This window comes from Haemorhous mexicanus, chromosome 3 (assembly GCF_027477595.1).
Source record: "Haemorhous mexicanus isolate bHaeMex1 chromosome 3, bHaeMex1.pri, whole genome shotgun sequence".
Lineage (NCBI taxonomy): Eukaryota > Metazoa > Chordata > Aves > Passeriformes > Fringillidae > Haemorhous > Haemorhous mexicanus.
This window is the reverse complement of record NC_082343.1, coordinates 52,669,444-52,688,442: the sequence shown is the minus strand read 5'-3', so window position 1 is coordinate 52,688,442 and position 18,999 is coordinate 52,669,444. Positions and strand designations below refer to the sequence as shown.

Here is an 18,999-nt window from a genome sequence, read left to right as displayed (position 1 = left end):
AGCCAAGACCACAGAATTCATACAATCATAATTAAGTAGCTCAGCACAGTCACTCAGCTGGAGAGCACTTCTGAGGTCATTTGCCTCCTTGCTATACTAGCTAATAACATCTTGATTTTAACAGAAACACAAAGTTCCTAGATAGGAACTTGTTGTCAAGACGAGAACAAAACAGAACAAAAAAAAACCTATAAGCACAAGGCGTACTTTGACTTGAGAGGAGAGGAAGAGAGACAGCAAAAGATTCTACACAATATTAAAGGAAGGTGGACAAGGCCAAAATAATAATCAGATGCTTCCAGTCTCCAAAGCTCTAGTGTAATCTCTGACATGTTATCATTGCTCTCCCTAGAACATCCACCCCCACAGATATTTGCCCTTTTTGCAAAAGGTATCAATAGTCACTTGCAATTTCTGCTCTTAAGAAGCTTGATGACACATGTAAACCTCACCAGGTCTTAATCATAAAGCAATTCGTAGCCTTTATGTGATTTTGTTGATTATGATTTGGAGTATGAAGATGAGGTGACAAGCTGAACTTTCTCAGCCTACAATTCTGAAGGCTTATCAAACTATTCCATGAAATCTCTCTTCCCTATATTTGGTAACTCTGGAAGGGAAGCTAAAGATTTGTCTAGTGAAAGCATTTTATTTCAAATTTTAAGTACAAAATGACAAATAAGTGTTTTATGAGAATTAAGCTTCCATCAAGAGGAGTTTTACAATGCTGGAAGAAGGCAGGCTGAGGGAATGGAAAAAGAGACACAGAGGTACCAGCACATGGACATCCTGCAAATTACCTTATTTTCTCCACTGCAGCTGTGAGTTACAGAAACAGATGAAGAAACAGAAGAATGAGGCGTATTTCTGGTCAGTACTAGTTACATTTTGAAGGTCAATGCTGTAATCTGCAATGCCATTCAACTTTCACAGCAGTTCAGCGCTAAATCTTGACAAACCTAAGGAATGGTTGCTAAAAATATCCCCATGTTTGCAATGCATTCCGTAATTTTATACTCACTGCACTTCAGCATATTCAGCTTCTTAAGCAAACAAACATTGAAGGAAATGAAAGGTAGTGAATTTCCTGCAGCTTTGTTACTTTTCATGGAATGTAAATAAAGGAAATGTGAGAAAAGACTTTAATTATTCCCACTCATCCCTTCATTTTCAAAACAAAGAAAAGTCATGACTTGCACAGCCTCACACAAAGATCAGAGCAGAGCATTTAGCAGGAAAACAGCCCTCTCAGTTTCAGTGCTACCCCTCCTCCTGCACCATTTAGCAGGAAAACAGTCCTCTCAGCTCCAGTGCCACCCCTCTTCCCGCCCCCAACCATATTTCATTCTCTAAGGCAATTATCAAAAGCTTCATGATGTTCTCATTTTCTACTCTTCTGCAAGCACTGAAAGTGATCAAATGTTTAAAACAAACACACATACTGCTATCCCATTATCATCCCTAGAACCTTAGGTCAGTATTTCAGTCGCATTTGTTGTTAGAAGTCAGATAGTTAAAACTATGGCTGCTTTCATCCTCAGCCCCACCCAGCCGCTCCCCACTCCCATTCTACCGGCTCCCATGAGGAAAATTAACTTCAGCCCAGCCAAGATTGTAGCTTTTGTCACAAAAGTAGAATGAATTTTTAGAAGAGTCTATAAAAGGAACAAAGACCCAAGGCAGTGGTGATTATAGTTCACTAATACAAGAACATCAGGAAAGGCAGAAAGTTAGCTTCAGAAAGAGCAAGCACTTCTCTTTTAGAAAAACACCACTGAAGCCAAAGGAAAAAAAACTCATTCAAGCTCACAAATAAGAGTAACAGAAACCATGTATCTTTCTTCATAACAACGCTAAATTTTGCTCGATACAATCAAGAGTCACAACCCCAGCTAACACATTTTCAGGGACTCCTGAGGCTGACCCTACATATCCCTTACCCTTTCCTCCCCAGCATCACTGTCTTTTGGGGTCACAGAAGAGATGCAAAATTTTGCTGAGATAAAAATACCTGCCCATTCGACAAGAAATAGGGCCACTTACATAGCCCAGATTAAACATGCAGATTGATTCAAATACTGTATCAGTGGCACATTGCCTTTCTAAACACTAATTTCCTTCCCTCGTCTACTCCTCAAGATTAGAACTGAGAATGCAAAATTTTAAACCAAGACCAGTGCATATACACCATCCAAAACACCAAATGGACTACATAAGTGCTCCCACAAGTCTGGATCCAGGCTGTAAACTGCCAGCATGGGAGATGCAGGTCAGTAATCCACACTGTCACTAGGATCTCTTCTTGGCCAGCTGCCTGCCAGGGAACTCATAATTCAGTTGCTGAATGGCAGACAGTGACCGTGTAATGGTTGAGCAGCATGAGTCACATCCAGCAGTCACATCCAGGAAGAAAGCACAGGAGCACCAAATGCCAGGTGGTTATGACAGCAACAGCAGGAAACAAAGTGTTTTAAAAGAAGAGAAAGAGTTAAATAGAAGGAGATATTGTAAACCACCCCCCAGAACAAAACCCTCAGAGACCATTATTCCTCTCTCCCCACTCCTTACTTCTGTTTAGGGGATCTGCTATGTATGTATCAGCTTTCCTAGCCACTCTCCCCCAGCAGAAAGAAACTAACAGAAAACATGAACAAAATTAAGAGATGGGAGAAGACATAAATTATGAAATCGCAAACATTTTTTCACAATAGAGAAGGTGAAATGCATTCCAAGACTCAAGATTCTGTAAATGCATTAATTACCTGCAAAGCTAAGTGGATTGAAAGTCTCTATAGCATTGTTTGTTTGGCGATGATCACACCACAATTACTGCTTTTATTATTTGTTGAGCACATTTAAGGTAAAATGAGTGAGCGTGTTGTTTTCTTTAAGAGATTATAAACTGTATATTTCTCAAGAACTAGGTCAGATGCTAATCTAGAGATAAAAAAAAAAAAAAAAGTAGAACTACCACTTTCATCCCCAAATGTCCTACCCTCCACATGTCCATGACTATAGAAGAAGTTCACAAGTTGCCTTCAAAAGCTAGCACCAACATGATTAACACTGGGACACAAGAGGAAGACACAGAATTGGACATGAACTGGTTATTATACAGGACCCTGCTCCTCACTGACTTCTGACTTTCCAGCTGTAATCTCCAGAAACACTGATCTGTGGATGCCACGGGACAGGGAGAGAGAAACGGCAAGCGTTTCTCACAGCGGCTTGTGAGAAATTTTAGGGAGCTGGAAAGCTGTGATAACCTGTTGACTATAAACAATTTGCAGGTGCTGTTTTTCTACCTTGTTTTTGTGTTCCTCTCAAGGACAGTGCGTGAGGAAGATGTTTCTGTTGGTTAGCCAATAGAATAGAATCTATCGTACTACTCTATAAAAACCGCGCGGTTCCTTTGCATAAAGTCCTTCTTCGCCTTTGCTACGATCCTGCCTCTCGCCTGTTCCTGCCCCGACCCCGGTGCACGAGTGACACTGATCACTTTTAAAAGGCCAGTGAAAAGTATAAGAGGGATTTTAGTGGGTTGACCCTGACTGGATGCCAGGCTCCCACCAAAGCCACTCTGTCACTCCCCTGCCCAACTGGACAGGGGAGAGAAAATATAATGAAAGGTTCATGGTTTGAGGTATGGACAGAGAGAGATCACTCTCCAGATACTGCCACAGGCAAAACTGACTCAAATTAGAGACACTAATTGAATTTGTTATTACCAAAACCAGAGCAGGGTAATGAGAAGTAAAATAAGACCTAAACACCTTCCCCCCCACTCCTCCCTCCTCCCACACAGAGACACAGGGAGGCAAGGAATGTGGGTTATGGTCAGTTCGTCACAAGTTGTTCCTGCCATGGCTTAGGGAAAGGAGTCACAACCTGCTTCAGTGTGGGTCCTCCACAAGGATTCAAGTCCTACCAGGAAAACTGCTCCTCTGTTCGTGAGTCCACAGATACCTGCCAGGAACCTGCTCCAGCACAGGCCTCCCACAGGCTCACAGCCTCCTCTCAGGCATCCACCTGCTCCAGTGTGAGTTTCCTCCACGGGCTCCAAGTGGATCTCTGTGCCCCCATGGACCTCCATGAGCTGCAGGGGCACAGGTTCTTCTCCATAGTCTGCACTATGGGTTTCAGGGGAATCTGAGCTCAGGCACCTGGAACACCTCCTCCTTGTCCTTCTTCACTGACCTTGGTGTCTGCAGAGTAGTTCCTCTCACATATTCTCACCCCACTCTGGAAGCAATTACATCTACAAAACAGCTTTTTTTCCTCTTAAATTAGTTACCACAGAGGGGTTGCCACCATTTCTGACTAGCCCAGATTTGGCCAGGGACACTTCTGTCTTGAAGCCAGCTGGCATTGGCTCTGCTGGACACGGGGGAAGCTTTTGGCAGCTTCTCACAGAAGCCACTACTGTAGCCCCCCTGCTACCAAAACCTGGCCATGCAAACCCAATTCACATTTCTTCCAAAAAGAAAAGCCCCTTCAGAAGTCCCAACCAATTTCTTCTTTCCAGCAAAGTCTGTGCTGATAGCAAGTCACCAAGTTTTACATAGCCTATAAGGCATGACTTAATGACATAATGCATTCCAAGAAACTCTGGCAATCCCAAGTTTTTTCAAAGCAGTATGTGACTGGCAACTGCTGTCTAGCCTCTTATTTTATCCTCTGATATGCAGATAATCCTCATGAGTATTAAACTGCTCCAATCAAACATCTTTTTTCAAAGCTCACTTTCTTGTGTCTGTTCAGTTACCTTTTATAGCTCATATTTCAGCCTCTAAAGTCACAACAAGCCAAGAAGAGAACCTTGTTCAGTGTATAGTTCTGGCCTTAGGGGAGAATTTGCCATCCTGAAAATGCTGAAGTGAATATAGCCCAGCTGAGTAGCAAACAACTGTTTGCTGACAGACAACATTAAGCTCTCTTAAGCTATTTTCCATGTGATCAATTCACCAATTAAAACACAAGCACATCAATTTCTCTTATCTAATTCATTATTTATAAGTCAGCCACCCAGCCTCCTTAAGCACTTAGTATATATCCAATTTTCACAACTCATATTCAGAGACAAATACCGTCATACTAGACAGATCACAAGAGGACAGTTACCAATGGGTTATGTGACTCTCCCTTCTCAAGAATTCATGGAACATCTACAGTAAAGCCTTGAACTGACTTAAGGCCATTTCCATCTTGATCCACTTTAATCTTTGTTATTATCTCACACACTTGCCCAATACTCTGATCATAACTTAAAAGTACTGAAAAATCACACACACATTCCTATCTCAAGGCAGAGCTGACAAGACTTTGTGGGAAACTCTGTGTTTGTGGGAGATTTGTATTTCTTTAGGAAGTGAGACATTTAAATAATGACCCTCACTAGAATCAATATGCTAGGTCATTAATGGGGATTTTAATTCATAAGTCCAATTAACATCAAAGGAAGTTGAATAGCAAAACAGTCTCATCTAGCTCCCTGAAGATATACCCAACAGACTTCTATCAAACTAATTAAAGAAATACATTCCAATCTGGATGGTCAGTCACTGGGACTCCCTTGGGGCAAAAGGTGCTCCCAAACATAGCAGGCATGTGCTATCTAAACTGCTACCAGAAAATGGCTGGAAACAGCTCCCGTGCAAATGCTACAGCTGATGTCCCCAGTTAATTGCACAGACATCAGGGAACTGTAATGTGGTCTGCCTCACGTTCAGCAACACAAGTTCAACACAAGATGAAACGATGGATAGGTCAGGAACAAGACAGAACACAGTCTACCCCCATACTACAGTGGAGGTAGGTATGTAGCTGATATAATACCTGTCAAAAACCCTTTGAACTCAAATGCTCATAGTCTGAGGAAACGCAGAGACACCTTGTCTTCCCCATTATCACACTAGGACCACAATTTTACAGAAGACAACTTTACAAAGAACCTCTACTCATCTAGAACTGGGGTGTCAGAAGCAGGAAATGGCTTTTTATTTTATAAGTAAGAAAGAAGTGAGTACAGAGTTTACATATTCTCATTCTTGAGAGCAGCCTTCATTCTTCAGTTGTAGAAAGAAAAGAACCTAAGTGTGAAGTGTAGATTAAGATTCCAACTGTACGAGCAGCCAGAGGCTGATCTGTGTTACAGCAGCTGATATAACCTGCACCTAATGTAAGATGAAAGCAGAAAGGAGGCACGGCCAGGACATCTCCATCCTGTATCTTGGCTGTGTTTCTGGGCACAGCCATTGCTCTACTTTCCAGGCTATTCTTTTCCAGCTTTAGGAACCAAGCCATCACAGTGCTCCTTTTTAACAAATACCAATAGAAGAACTTTTATCTAATTTGCACATCATGCAGGCAAATTCCAGCCCAAGATGTGGCCCAGTGTGCTGATCTGGAGCCTGGCAGTAGCTTGTTATCAGAGAGTGAAGGGTATGTTTAACAACATCTCCCACACTATCTAAGTTATCAGAGAGTGAAGGGTATGTTTAACAACATCTCCCACACTATCTAAGGCTGTGTGGCTGAGCCTCACAAAGGACCCCACAACAAAAGCTTTTGTCCAAATCCTCTTGTGTACCTTTCATTTTCCAAAACATCCAGTAATAATGTGCATTGCTACTGACAAGTCTAACATTAAGACCTTATTTAATCGTAGCTACACCTGCAAAGGTATTAACTTTACTTTAAAAAAGTGGGATTTACAGTGGAAAAAATACCCCAACTAAACAAATACATCATTAAGAACACTAGAGGAAGAAGAGAAAAAGACCTCGCTGTAAAGAGGTAGTAGGCAAGGGGAAAAAGAAGAAATGTGGTAACAGCCAGCTAACTAATTCATAGGGAATGACAATAGCACTTAAAGGCACAGACCACACACCATATTAGAGGCTGATAAATGGGAAGGTGAAGAGCCAAGTTTTCTCCAGCCACAGTGTCAGGTAAATATAATTCTAGTGGGCCTATTGAGAGTTAGTCATCCAGCTGTTTCCATTCTGGGCTGGAAATGCATTGTGTCTGGCACTGGTCATGTCAGACCTGTGCTACATCCATCCCCCATTTGATTTGAGGCCTCTTGTGGACTGCAGCTGACAGGAATTCAGAGTGGCAAAAGAACTGCTCCTATTCATTCCCCATCAGGTGACTGCTCTGGAATAACTAGCTCTTCAATCCCTACCTTTCCTTGCAAAGGATATATGAAAGAAGCATCAAGGAATCTTGAGCGGATAAAAACACTCTGGGGAAAGTAATATTGTAACAATAAAAAATGTCCCCCCCTGTCAGCAGCTCACAGTGGATACCTGAGAGGATCACAGGACAGGCCAAACATACAGCAGCATTCCTACATCCTCCTTTATAAGCTTGATCACCTCTGATTAAGGTACTTCTGAATAAGAATGGTACCTGTGCATCTGATAGATTTCAATCAATTTCTTTCATGGATTTGTTGAGGTGGTTTTTGCATGCACACAATCTTTCAGCATCCATGACATTCTCTAATAAGGCAAGCCTAAGCATTTCACATCTTAACTATTAAGCTGTATGAAAGAACATGCTTTTGTTTTAAACAGTGCACTTGCTAGTTTTCTTTGATGACTCCTAATGTTTCTGTCAAAAAGGACAGTGAATAATTTTGCCTATTCACCTACTCCATAACAATGACAATTTCCAAAATGAGATTTTAAATAGCTAGACAAATCAGGGCCATGCCACCTCTCCCATTTTATATGTGTACAAACTGAGATGGGAAGAAGGGAGAAGGCTCACTCAAGATAATCTAGCAGGCTAAAGGAAGAAGTAGGCATAGAAACCATATTATTTTGGTTCCTAGTCAGTGTCCTAGCTATATGATGATATAACTTTTTAGTTTCTGGAATATTTATTTTCAGTAACAAAACCTGATTGAGATTTAAAAGAACGCAAGCGCACTGAGAAGAACTAAGAAACATCATTGCTTATTACTGAAAGATGGAATTTAGCAGGAAAACTCTTTAGCCCATAAGAGAGTCCTCCTTTCTAACCAATGTCACCACTATACATACTTAAGCCCATTTTTACACATTTCCTTACATTTCATTCAGGGCCAAAGGTCAAGGGCTGATCAGAAAATTATCTACTACTACCAGCTTAGGTATGCATATCTAAAAACTACAGAAATCACATAGATGCAGCCCACTCCTCTACCTCACTTTTAATTCAAAATTTTTGCTTCAGTTTTACAAATACTCACAAGCTCTACAGAACTCAAGTTCAATGTTCTTACCTCAGCTGATATGGTGGTATCTTGATAGCAGCATCGGGAGAATCCAAGGTTTCTGTATAATTAAAGGAAACAACAGGGCTTTTAAAAGAAACTTCTGAGTTCAACCACAGTTGATACATCTGGCTACAGCCTCTGAGCCAATGATCCTAACGTTTATACCTACTCCACCTGACAGAACAACAGTCACTGCTGCTTTGAGTTGCCAAAGCTTTGCATAAATCTGCCAGGACATTGCATGCCCAATGAGAAGGCAATGAGTACCATCTTTTCCCTTTCACTTATCAGCACTTCAGCAGCACATCCACTAAAACTGGAACAGTATAGAGGATACTTGCATGGCTGCTGTGCAAGGCTAACACGCAATTACTGAAGCAACTCATGCAACATCAGGATGAAACGCCAGTAATAAGACAGCAACAGGTCTGATCTACCACGGAATGTTGTAGCTATGAATGGATAAAACCCAAAAATTTGAAGCAATTGAAAATATCCCAGTTATGCTGATTTAAATTAAGGTTCCTGATGATCAGTGTTCTAGGTTGTGAATGTCAAAAAACACTTCCAAGACACAATCTCAGAAAATGGGTGGATGCTAAAATGTACCTAAGCTTGTACTCAAAGATTAACTCGTTATACTGATCATTATATTGCAAAGATAAAAGAGCTCATGTAATCCAGCAGAACAAAACTTCTAGTTTTTAAAATAGATTCCCGAACATGAGCCATCGTAAAATCTGTACTGCATGTTTTTTACGATGATTTAAAGGAGGGAGGGGGACTCTAAAGAAAAAGACAGCACCTCCAAAACATACACGGAAACTGACAGCTACTAATACCCGCATATGTGCCTCGCAAGAGCCACGAAGCAGATTCAGACGGTGGGGAAGGCGAGGGCGGAGATGCTCTCCGGGACCGGCAGCAGGTGCCACGGCCCCTTCCAAGCAGCGCGGAGCTACCGGGCATTTTGAACGGCCCAGGTGCTCCGCTCTCTTCCCAGCCGCTGGAAGCTCAGCTAAGGAGGCTCTCCTTAGCGCGGAACAAGTTTGTTGAGGTCTCCCTGCCCCCTGCCTTACGGAGCCGCTCCATCGGCATCTCCTGCCCCGCTCCGCTCCCCCGCGGGCGGCCCGGCGCCGCCGCCCGCGCCCCTTACCGATGGCCCAGGTGCAGCTCTCCTTGATGGCCCTGTGTTTGCTCCCCGACGCCTCCTTCTGCAGCTTTCGCAGGATTTCTTCCATCTTGCCTCCCCCGGGATATTCGCCTTGCCGCGGGGGAAGAGGAGAGGCGGCGAGGAAGAGGAGGAGGAGGGAGGAGGAGGGCGGCGCGGGCGGCGGAGCGGTGCCGGAGCTGTCCCCGCCGCGGCAGTGCCTAGGCGGGAGCGGAGCGCGGCACCCCGCTGCCGCCCCGCTGCCGCTGATGAATCACGCCGAGCTCCATGGCGGGGACACGTCAGTTGTTGCCGCTGCGGAGTCCCTCCTCCTCCTCCCCCTCTCCCACACCGGGCAGGCCCCGCTGGCGCAGCGGGGCTGGGGCGGGCCTGGCCCTGCCCGGGGGCGCGCAGGGACTCCCTCCCGGCGCTGGGGTTGGTCGAGGCGCGGAGTGGAGCGGAGCCGGCGCCGCCGGAGCCGGGCCCTGCGGCGGCAGCGGCGGCCCCGCGGGAGGCGGGCAGGCGGGTCGCCATGGCGACCGGCGGGCGGGGGGCGCCGGCAGCCCCGGCCTGCGCGCCCCGGGCGGCGGGAGGCGGGCGCTGGGTGTGCGCTCGGCCCCGCCGGAGCCGCGGCCGCTGCCGCTGAGCGCAGCCCGGGCCTGCGGGGCAGGTTCCCGCTGCCCGGCGCTCCGCTGCCGGCGGCGCTGCCGCAGCGCAGCCCCGCTGTCCCGCAGCGCCCTGCGGAGCCGCGGGCGCTCCCGCACCGGGCCGGACGCAGGGAGCCAGGCCGGCGCAGCGGCGGGAGTGCCTGCGCTGGGTATACCCTGCAACCAGTGGGGTCAAATAAGTAGCTGTGAGATCTGTGCCTTTCTCCTTAGCTGGCAAGTGCAGAAGGAATTAAGCTACCTGTCTGTGCCTTCACAGGAACGCACACCTTAATGTCCCCAACAAGCCAGCCTCCAGGAGAAAGAGCAGCCACTCCACTAGCTCAGACCTTCCTCCTCACACCCGGAACGCTTCCTCCCCACCAAACCTCCTACCTTCTTCTGTTTGCTGTTTCCCTGCCTTATCTCTAGTTTATATGCTAGTTGCCCTTCTTGTGACTGCATCGCTTAATTGAGTGTTACAACGTCCTCGTCTTCTTGCAGAATCTCTCTTAAAAGAGACAAGAAAACAAGCAGACAATGAAAAGAAAAAGACAGCAGATAAGAAAGGCATTCCAGGTAACAGCTGGCAGTATTAGCGGTTATGTCTCCTACTGCTAATTGGAAGAGTACCAATAGTGAATTACCAGGCAGGATATTGGCACCTGGTGAATCAGCCTTAGCGTTTCCCATAGGATATTGGGCTTTCAAAGGCTGTCCCTTGTCCAAATACTTACAAGGGCTCATCCTGTGTTCAGACATATAATGAATGCATAATCCATAGTTGCCTTTTAAAGCCAGAATGTAAAAGACCTGTCAGAAAAGAAAAGGGTTTAGAATAATGCCAGAAAGGTCTAGAGGTGCATAGATTATTGCTGGAGGTGAAGAAATGTAGCCTAGTGCTACAATACTAAGAATTTAAAAAACCAACCAACCAAATAAAAAGCCCAACAACAACAACCAACGAAGAGACAAACAAAAAATCCCACCCTAACCAAAAAAACCCAACCTTTAACAGAAATACCATGTAGCTTCCAATTTCAGGCCATAAAACAACCTTTAAGAAACTGAAAGTAGTTTCCCAAAGTTTCTTATCTCTGACCATGCTCTGCCACCTTCCTTGGAATGAAAAATCTAGCAATAGCTAGTGGCTGAGATTGTCAGGGCACTACGATGCTGTAAGTCAAGGCTCAAGTTGAAGTGATGATAAGTTGTTTCCCACCCATGTGCTTCCTCTTTATTCTGCATTGTGCTTAGTGGAAACAAGCATGAGGGTCAATTTCTAGCTTTTCAAGTCTTTGTTTTTGTTTTTCCTGGGGGGAAAACAACAACAAAAAGAACTATGATGGAGATTTAAGTATTTTTAATCTAGAAATTACATACCAGAGTTCATTTGGACCTCTGGAACACTCAAAGATAAAATGGATCTGTAAGTAGTAAATAATTAATTGCCTATTTTCAGGGAACCACTGATGAAACGTAATTAATTTTTAATTTCAGATTATTTCTAGCTGTGTGCATCATGAACTTATTGCTTAATTTCTCTGTAGTCTCTACAGGAAGGCCTTTGCAGCTGTTATCTTCATCAGAGCCATGTTGTTTTTCATAGATGCTCGATGTCACTGAACCAAGATTTGTATTCATTTATGTTTCACTCGCTGTCCAATGTGTTCAAGCAAAATGGACTCTGTGTTGCTAAACACTTTCTCTCAGTAGTAATGTCATCAGCTTGTGAGAAACAAGGGTCATGTTCATGCTCCTTAGAGCATCTTAAGGCCTGCCAGTAAGATTTTGCAGAAGGAGAAACAAGTAAGCCACGTGACTCTTCCCGATTGCATATGTCAGAACAGCATGAGTCAGCTTGCTGAAACTTTTCACTTGAGGCCTTCTGTTTCCAGATGGACAGGAGTCCATCAGTCCTTGGGTCTGTTGTCTGTATACTCACATAAATACACAGTAACCATATCCTGCTGAAAATCACTCCATGAATAAGCTTTGCTTAGGGAGGAGGTTATATTTAGTCATGTGCTCTGGATGCTGTTTCAAGGCAAGTGTCCTAAAATGTCACAATATCTGGAAGTCCAGCTACAGAGTGGGGATAATGGTGATGGAGGCTCTCCTGTTCTGCCATGAAGAGAAAATGAAGCCTTCTATGGTCACCCTTACAGCTTATAAATCCTCCTTGCTTTGTCCTGGCTATGCAAAGCAGCCTTCTACAGTGGTAGGGCTACCTAGGAGTCAGTGCTCTTAATCCCCTGCACAGCTGAAGCCTGGTCCAACTGGGAGTCAGAAGGCTCCAATGCAGATCTGGTATCTGCATGATGCAGTGGTCATACTAAGAAGCAGTAGCAGATGTGCAGTGTGCTTTTGTAGCTCTTGCCTGGCAGTGCCAATGCTACAGATCTTTTGCATTATGTGAATGCTGATTATATCCCAGGATACTTTCACAGCTCTGAGCACAGCCAAGGAGTGTGTAAGCAAAGCCAAGCTACTCAAGATACCTGGAGTAATAGAGCTCTATTAGTACAATTCCCTGTCCAGGCTGGTAAGCAGCATTTGCTTGACTTCAAAGATCTCCATGCTACTATGTCTCTGTGCCTTCTAGTAGCCAAGGAAGGCAATGTGGTCCTATTTTTAATCTTTTCTGATAGTGTAAGCCATACTGTCCATGCACACACCTGCCCTGTAATTTTGGTCTTTGGGAACATAAGAAAGAATTAAAAAGTATAGTGGAAAAGTGTGAGACAGGCATGTTAGACTGAGATAATCACATATATTTTTTATCAGTCATTATCACTCATGTGTTACTTGTGCTTTGGCCATTTTAACAATATTCTTGATCTCATTGTACACTGCAGATACTGGAAAGTGTGGACCAAAGAAATGGGCTGTGTCCCATTCTAGTTCTAGTCCTAGTCCTAGTTCTAGTTCTAGTTCTAGTTCTAGTTCTAGTTCTGTAAGAACTTCTTACAAATTTAGTTACAAAATGCTAAAGAATTCCCTCTAATGACAGGAAAACCACTTGGTTCCATGGTTCAAAAATTATGCCTAGCCAGATTTTTCAAAATTACTCTTCCCAGAAGCACTCCTGTAACTGGACTGACCAGCAGTCAGAAGCTTGGGCTCCATTTTGCTCAGGACTCTGTACATGTGACTCCCCTTATGAAGGATAAATTGCTAAAAAAATTTGAAGTGAAGGGAGCTGTAGCTGGACCATGGGCTCACCATTACCTTGTGACACCTGATATCAGATGGAGGTACCCTTTCTTCTCTCTCCCAGAGGGCATCAAGACCCAGACAAGCAAGACCCTTGTCAGGATTTCGGTTATGGCTGTCTAGACTATAAGCATACCCCTGATGGTGGGGTGGCATCTGTCATTTTTTGCCTGACTACACAGCAAATTACCAGAGGCTAGAGATGGGGGCTTAGTGAAGTCCTTCCTGAGCTGCTGCTGCTTTCTGCACCCTTCAAAGTATGACCTTTCTGAGCATGGCAAAGCACATTAAGCATCAGTGCTGCTCAGTGCAGGATTACAGAGTTAGGGGGGAAAAGCCTCTAGAGTGGCAGCTGTAAATAAAGCCAAGATATATTCAGAACTTTCTTTTCAGTACAGCCTCACAGCATTTATTCTGTGAAGAACAGTTGAAGCAAATGTAAAATCTTCAGATCCATGGCAGGGAAGAAATATGAGACAAGACTTTCTGACTTCATTGAAGATATATTTTCTGCAAAGAGAGACAAAAACCAAAAATCATCATGACTGTCTTCAATTTACCATAATCTTTTTCTTTGCCAAGGCAGTTGAAGAAGGCATCAGGAACACAGAACAGCTATTTTGGATCACATCAAGGTCGTTTTTACCTAGCAGTTGTATTTGTGACAGAAGTTAGTTGGGCATTCTTAAAGAAAGGGCAGAAAAAGTATAATGCCCTTCCCTATGCTGAACTCTCCCAGTTTCTGTTAAATTGCAGACTAGGCACTTCCTGAGACAGTGGTTTTTTTCTTCATAAATAATACCTAGCGGATTTTTCTTCTGGGAATGTACCTACTTCCTTTTGAAACTTTATTATGCTTGTGACCTGCACAACCACCCTCTGGCAGTGAGTTCCACAGCCAAGTTGTGTGCAAACAAAAGAAAATTCATTTTTAACCAGTTTTATCTTCTTTTTCTCAAGTTTTTGAAGCTACCTACCTTTTGTGCTTTGAGAAGCACTTCATAAGAATCCCCTGTTTTCTCCCCATCGTTCATGATTCTTTATGCATTGAACATGTTCTCCCTCAGCTGTTTTTATTCCAGACTACAGTGGACTATTCTATTTAATTTTTCTCCCAAAATGATCTTTGGTCATTCTGATTGCCCTTCTCTGTACTAATTCTAGCTCTTCTCTACTCTGAAATACAAGAGTTTGTGAAGAAGAGTGAGTACATGGGAAAAGGCACCATGAAGATTTGTACTGTAAAAGCTCTCTTGCTTCCATCAGACTCCACTGGAAAGGCTTCAAGGGGCAAGAAAATTACAAGTAACTGTGGAGTTAACATTAATATCACAAGAGTTTCAAGTCAGCCAGAAAACTAAACTTCAGAGGACTCCTTGTGTCCCACTTTTCTCCCCTAATCCAGAGGATTCCCCTAGTATTAATCCGTGGAAAGAAAGCTTAAAAATGCAGTCCATTCAAAAGCTGAATAAAAAAAAGATTGTACCATCTGGCCATCATATGTTTGGAATATGTAAAATGGACAAACCTAAACTCTCTGAAGCTGTCTTTGAAAAGTGACTGAGCTGGTAACTTGTCATGTAGCTGTATGAAATGTAGGTCACTGAAAATTACAAATGTATTATACATATTTGTGTTCATAACCTGCTTTGAAATCTGTTGCGGCCTCTCCTCATTATGAGGAAACAAGGACATTGTCATATCTGCAGCTGTCAGAGGCTTGTGTTACAAAGTCAAGAAAGGTCAGCAAGGTCTGACTAAATACATCTCTACTGGCCAGGGAATGGATTGTGATTTGCACTGCCTATTTAGTGTTAAGAATATAAATACATGAGTTGAAGTACTAGAAATACTCCTAGAAAAGCTAGATATTATACAAGTTTTCAACTTACTATGCTCTTTTTGAAATAGATAAATAGATTTTCCCACCACTATTACAAATTTTAAGGTAGGAGCACTCCCTGACAAATCCCTGAATTTGTTAAGTATGGTGCAAAGTAAAGAGAAACACAAAGGGACAGGTTAAGTAGGTGTTTAAAAGTGTTAATATGTAGATTCTGTTCTGCCACAGATAGATCAATCTGAAATAAATTCCCTGGTTTCAGGGCAATACTCTCATGTTTACAATGCAATGGTGGCAAAATTCAATTCACAGCTATCTTTTTATGCAGCCATATAAAACTCAATATAAACACAAGAAAAAAAATCCCCTTCTTCTCCATGCTGCTCTCAAACTCTCTGAGATATTGTTTGACTCTCTTAAGCAATGGTTCATATTTTTCCAGCTTTAAAGGCCAACTTAAAAGATTTAAAACATAAAATGTTCTGAATTAAGAGAGATAGTTAACTTCTGATCATAGTTTAGTTCCTATTTCTTATGCCTTTTCCTTGCAATAATAAGTGGGAACTTCTTTCAAGGGAATTAAGTCCCAGTCTCCAAAAGCTCTTTCAAAGGGTGTAAGGATATTTTACACCTCATTTGCTCTTGTCCCTGCAGACACTAGTTTTCATCTCAAAGGTACCACAGAATCAGAGAATCAATTAGGTTGGAAAAGACTATCAATTACTTCTACATCTCCCTCTGCCATCTGACTGGGCACAGGACTGGTTTTCTGACTTTGACACTTAAATTGCATATTAGCAGTAAAGTTGACCTTTAAGTAGACCTGTGGTCTAGTCACTTGGAAGCTTTCTTGGAATGTTCTTCAAAAGACTAGTTTGCTATAAACTGACTGATGAACTTGTATGATGAGTGATGTCCTTTTATATTTCACTATTAGTATTAATCAACATGAAATCAATGCTCAGATTGTTATTGGCATGTACTTTCTGGAGATATAATCAGAGGGAGTAGAGCATTCAGCTTCCACCTTGCTGGGGGTAGACAGTAATTGCGTCTAAGTCATGATCTGAAAATCCAATGCTAAGTGATATTGAACCACACAAAAGCTCTTATTACAGCATTAGTCACAAGCACCCAGCCTTGTGGACCTGAGGGAGAGCACCACTATCCAAATGTATAATTTTTAAAAACTTCTCTTGCATTAAATGAAATATCAAGTAGAAATATAGTGTCTCCCAACATTTATTTTGAAAAGAGATTTCAAGGAATGACATTCTAGACTTCTGTGTTTAAATTTCAGTAGCTTCAAGATCAAATATACTACTCAGTCTATAAATGAAAAACCTTGGGGGAAAACAGATCTAATAACCACAGGTTCATCTGGTTTCTAGCAGTCAAACTGGACTGCTTGCTATCTTCAGTGTACTATGGGGCAAGCACAAAGAAAAATAAAAGACTGAAATTTTTTGGAGATTATTAAAATGATGGTCCTTTAAAGAACAAAGACTATTTTTAGGGACACAGCACAAATGGATTTTGATGGTTTGAACTTAAATATGCCTACCAGTACTCTTGCTTTCTATACTACTGAAAGTCTCACTGATTTCATTAGTACGTGGTTGGTCCTGTGCAGTTCTTTCCCCTCATGTTTTATTGAAATAATTGCAACCAGCAGAACTGTGTGATTTTGGCTCTTGCTGATTTGAAAAGAGAGCAGCTTTTCTACCATAGCCCTTTAGTTTTGCAATGTGCTCTCTCACATTTGATCCTTAAGAACTGATAAAAATGAATCACCTTATGTCTGTAAGCTCATCTGCTGAAATTTGTACACATTTGGACAAGTTTTTGACATGCAGCAAAAAGCATAAGCCAGATACATAAGCCAATCTTACATTTTGCTTTAATTCTTCATGACAACAAACAGGGACATCTTCTCAAATAAAGGTTATCAGATTGTATTAAACTTGGCAAAACATTATCTGCTCTCTTTTGTCTAGAAATGGTGAAACTGATCTGATTGAAATGCAAAGCAATCACCCCTGCTCCCATCCAGATGGAAGATTTCAGCCCCGGTTAGTATTTGATAAAGTGGGTGAGAATGAGATTGTACTGTGGCAGTTGCCAGGTAACCTTGAGGTACTGCCACCTATGATGCCAGCCAACTTTATAAATGACATATGTATTACAGATACAATATTGATTTTATGTAGTTACATGTAATTAGTAATGAGAAAGGTGTTCATTTCATTTACTGTGCCTTTTCTGATCTTTGTGGAAGTTGAAAACACTATCTTCTTAAATAAATAAATACCAAAGGGGCTACTTTGAATAATTTCTTCATTTGGGAAAAAAATTAATCCAATTGTTTCCCATGCCAAGGGTAAGCTGATCTTTATGGTGCAGAAGAACAGATCATCATTGACCCATTAATGTATAGTGATGTAGGTATCAGAATAACAGGATTTAGTCATGTTGCTTTAGCCATGATTTGTAAGTACAAAGTATATGAAATATAAATATATTTAAAAATTAAACTCCCAAATTTAATTTGTTTCCATTCAGCCTTGTGTAAGATATTTTAAGCTAATTTACTGTCACTGGTCATGGAAAGAAGACACATCTTCCTACCAACACTATAGGGAAAGACTTTCCCTTCAGAACTGGAAGCAAAACCTGTAGCTACCATAACCCTTCCCGATACACAAGTTAACATACCTCATATATTCCATGCAATTGTTGGATGCTTCAGTGTATGTACATACACTCTCTGAGGAGGGCAGCAGCAATGCCTGTAATCTTTTCCTTCCTTCCTTGCTTCTTAAAGGCTCTTCCTGTAAATTGCAATTAGCCACTGTAGTATTTGCAAAGCTGTGGGCACGCCCCACTGTGCCTTACTGCCTGAGATGCCAACAATATAAAAAGTTATTAAGGCCACTCTTTATATAAAGCTCACATAATTTCATATAAATACATTTGAACACTCTAGTGGAGTCAGGTCTGGTTCAAGAAAATTCCAGCTCAGCAGAAAACTTACCGTGTTTTGTGTGAACTGTTTTCCTTGTGATTTGTGTCAGAATCATGAGAAAGAACATCTTCAGAGCAAGCTGCATTGTTGATGGAGTATATACAGGCAGTTAAATCACTTTTATCTCCTTGATGTTCTTGTGATTTGTTCTTTTTGTTTGGTTGGTGTGAGATTTTTCCATTTACAATTGGATGCAGAGCAGATGGCAAAGGCTTAGCTTGGTCTAATATGTCCATAAAATAAGCAAAGCTGTCAGTGAGCCTAGTTTGCAGCCGGCCTATTCCACTTTGAGAAAGATTCTTCTTCCATTGGAATCAACCTCAAAAATATGACTTTAGGAAGAAATGAATAGCTCTACTAGGAGCAAAATTTAACAGTTCTGATGTTCTCTCTAAGTTCACAGTAGAACTTCTCCTTTAGGGAAGGAAGGCAATACTTTGGGATTCTCTCCTCCACAAGGCAGTTTTTTCTGGTGAAACTGGTAGAAATTCTTCAGCTTTGCTGTTTCTGATCTTCTGTCATTAAAAGGTGTTTTAGGGAAGTAGGGAGCAGCAGGAAGCTGGCAAAATCATAGAGACATCAGTTCTGCATGAGTTCATGACTTGATTAAGCAAGTCACATGATTAAGTGCAGTCTCATTAAGTTCTCTTCAAGTTTCAAAAAACAAACAAACAAAAGAAGCAAACAAAATACCTTATATTTTTGCATCCATTGGTTTTGAGCTAATTCCCAAGTGTGTCTTCTGAAGCTGTAACTTCAGAAGTTATTTCTGTGGTTATTTCTGCTGCCAAGTGCGCCCAGTGTGTGCCAACGCAAACAACCTTGCACAGATAGACAGCAAAGACAGGCTTCACC

The 18,999-nt window shown here is 42.3% G+C and overlaps 1 protein-coding gene and 1 long non-coding RNA gene across 5 annotated transcripts in view; both read right to left on the bottom strand.

The window, feature by feature from the left end:
• Positions 1–9,853, bottom strand: part of ARFGEF3 (ARFGEF family member 3) — a 110,137-nt gene extending 100,284 nt beyond the window's left edge. For 3 of the 4 annotated variants that reach the window (XM_059841813.1, XM_059841812.1, XM_059841815.1), the window contains exons 1-2: positions 9,423–9,853; positions 8,273–8,324 (exon numbers count right to left, since the gene is read on the bottom strand). In XM_059841813.1, coding sequence (XP_059697796.1) covers positions 8,273–8,324; positions 9,423–9,507 — 137 coding nt within the window. In that variant the 5' untranslated portion in view covers positions 9,508–9,853. The remainder of the gene's footprint in view (positions 1–8,272; positions 8,325–9,422) is intronic. The other variant, XM_059841814.1, reaches the window with a different exon arrangement.
• Positions 9,854–13,658: 3,805 nt separating this feature from the next.
• Positions 13,659–18,979, bottom strand: LOC132325026 (uncharacterized). Its single transcript, XR_009485818.1, has 3 exons — positions 18,154–18,979; positions 17,835–17,950; positions 13,659–13,786 (listed from the first exon to the last, which is right to left on the bottom strand). It is a non-coding gene; the product is annotated as an uncharacterized LOC132325026 (long non-coding RNA).
• Between the last annotated feature and the right edge of the window lie 20 nt (positions 18,980–18,999).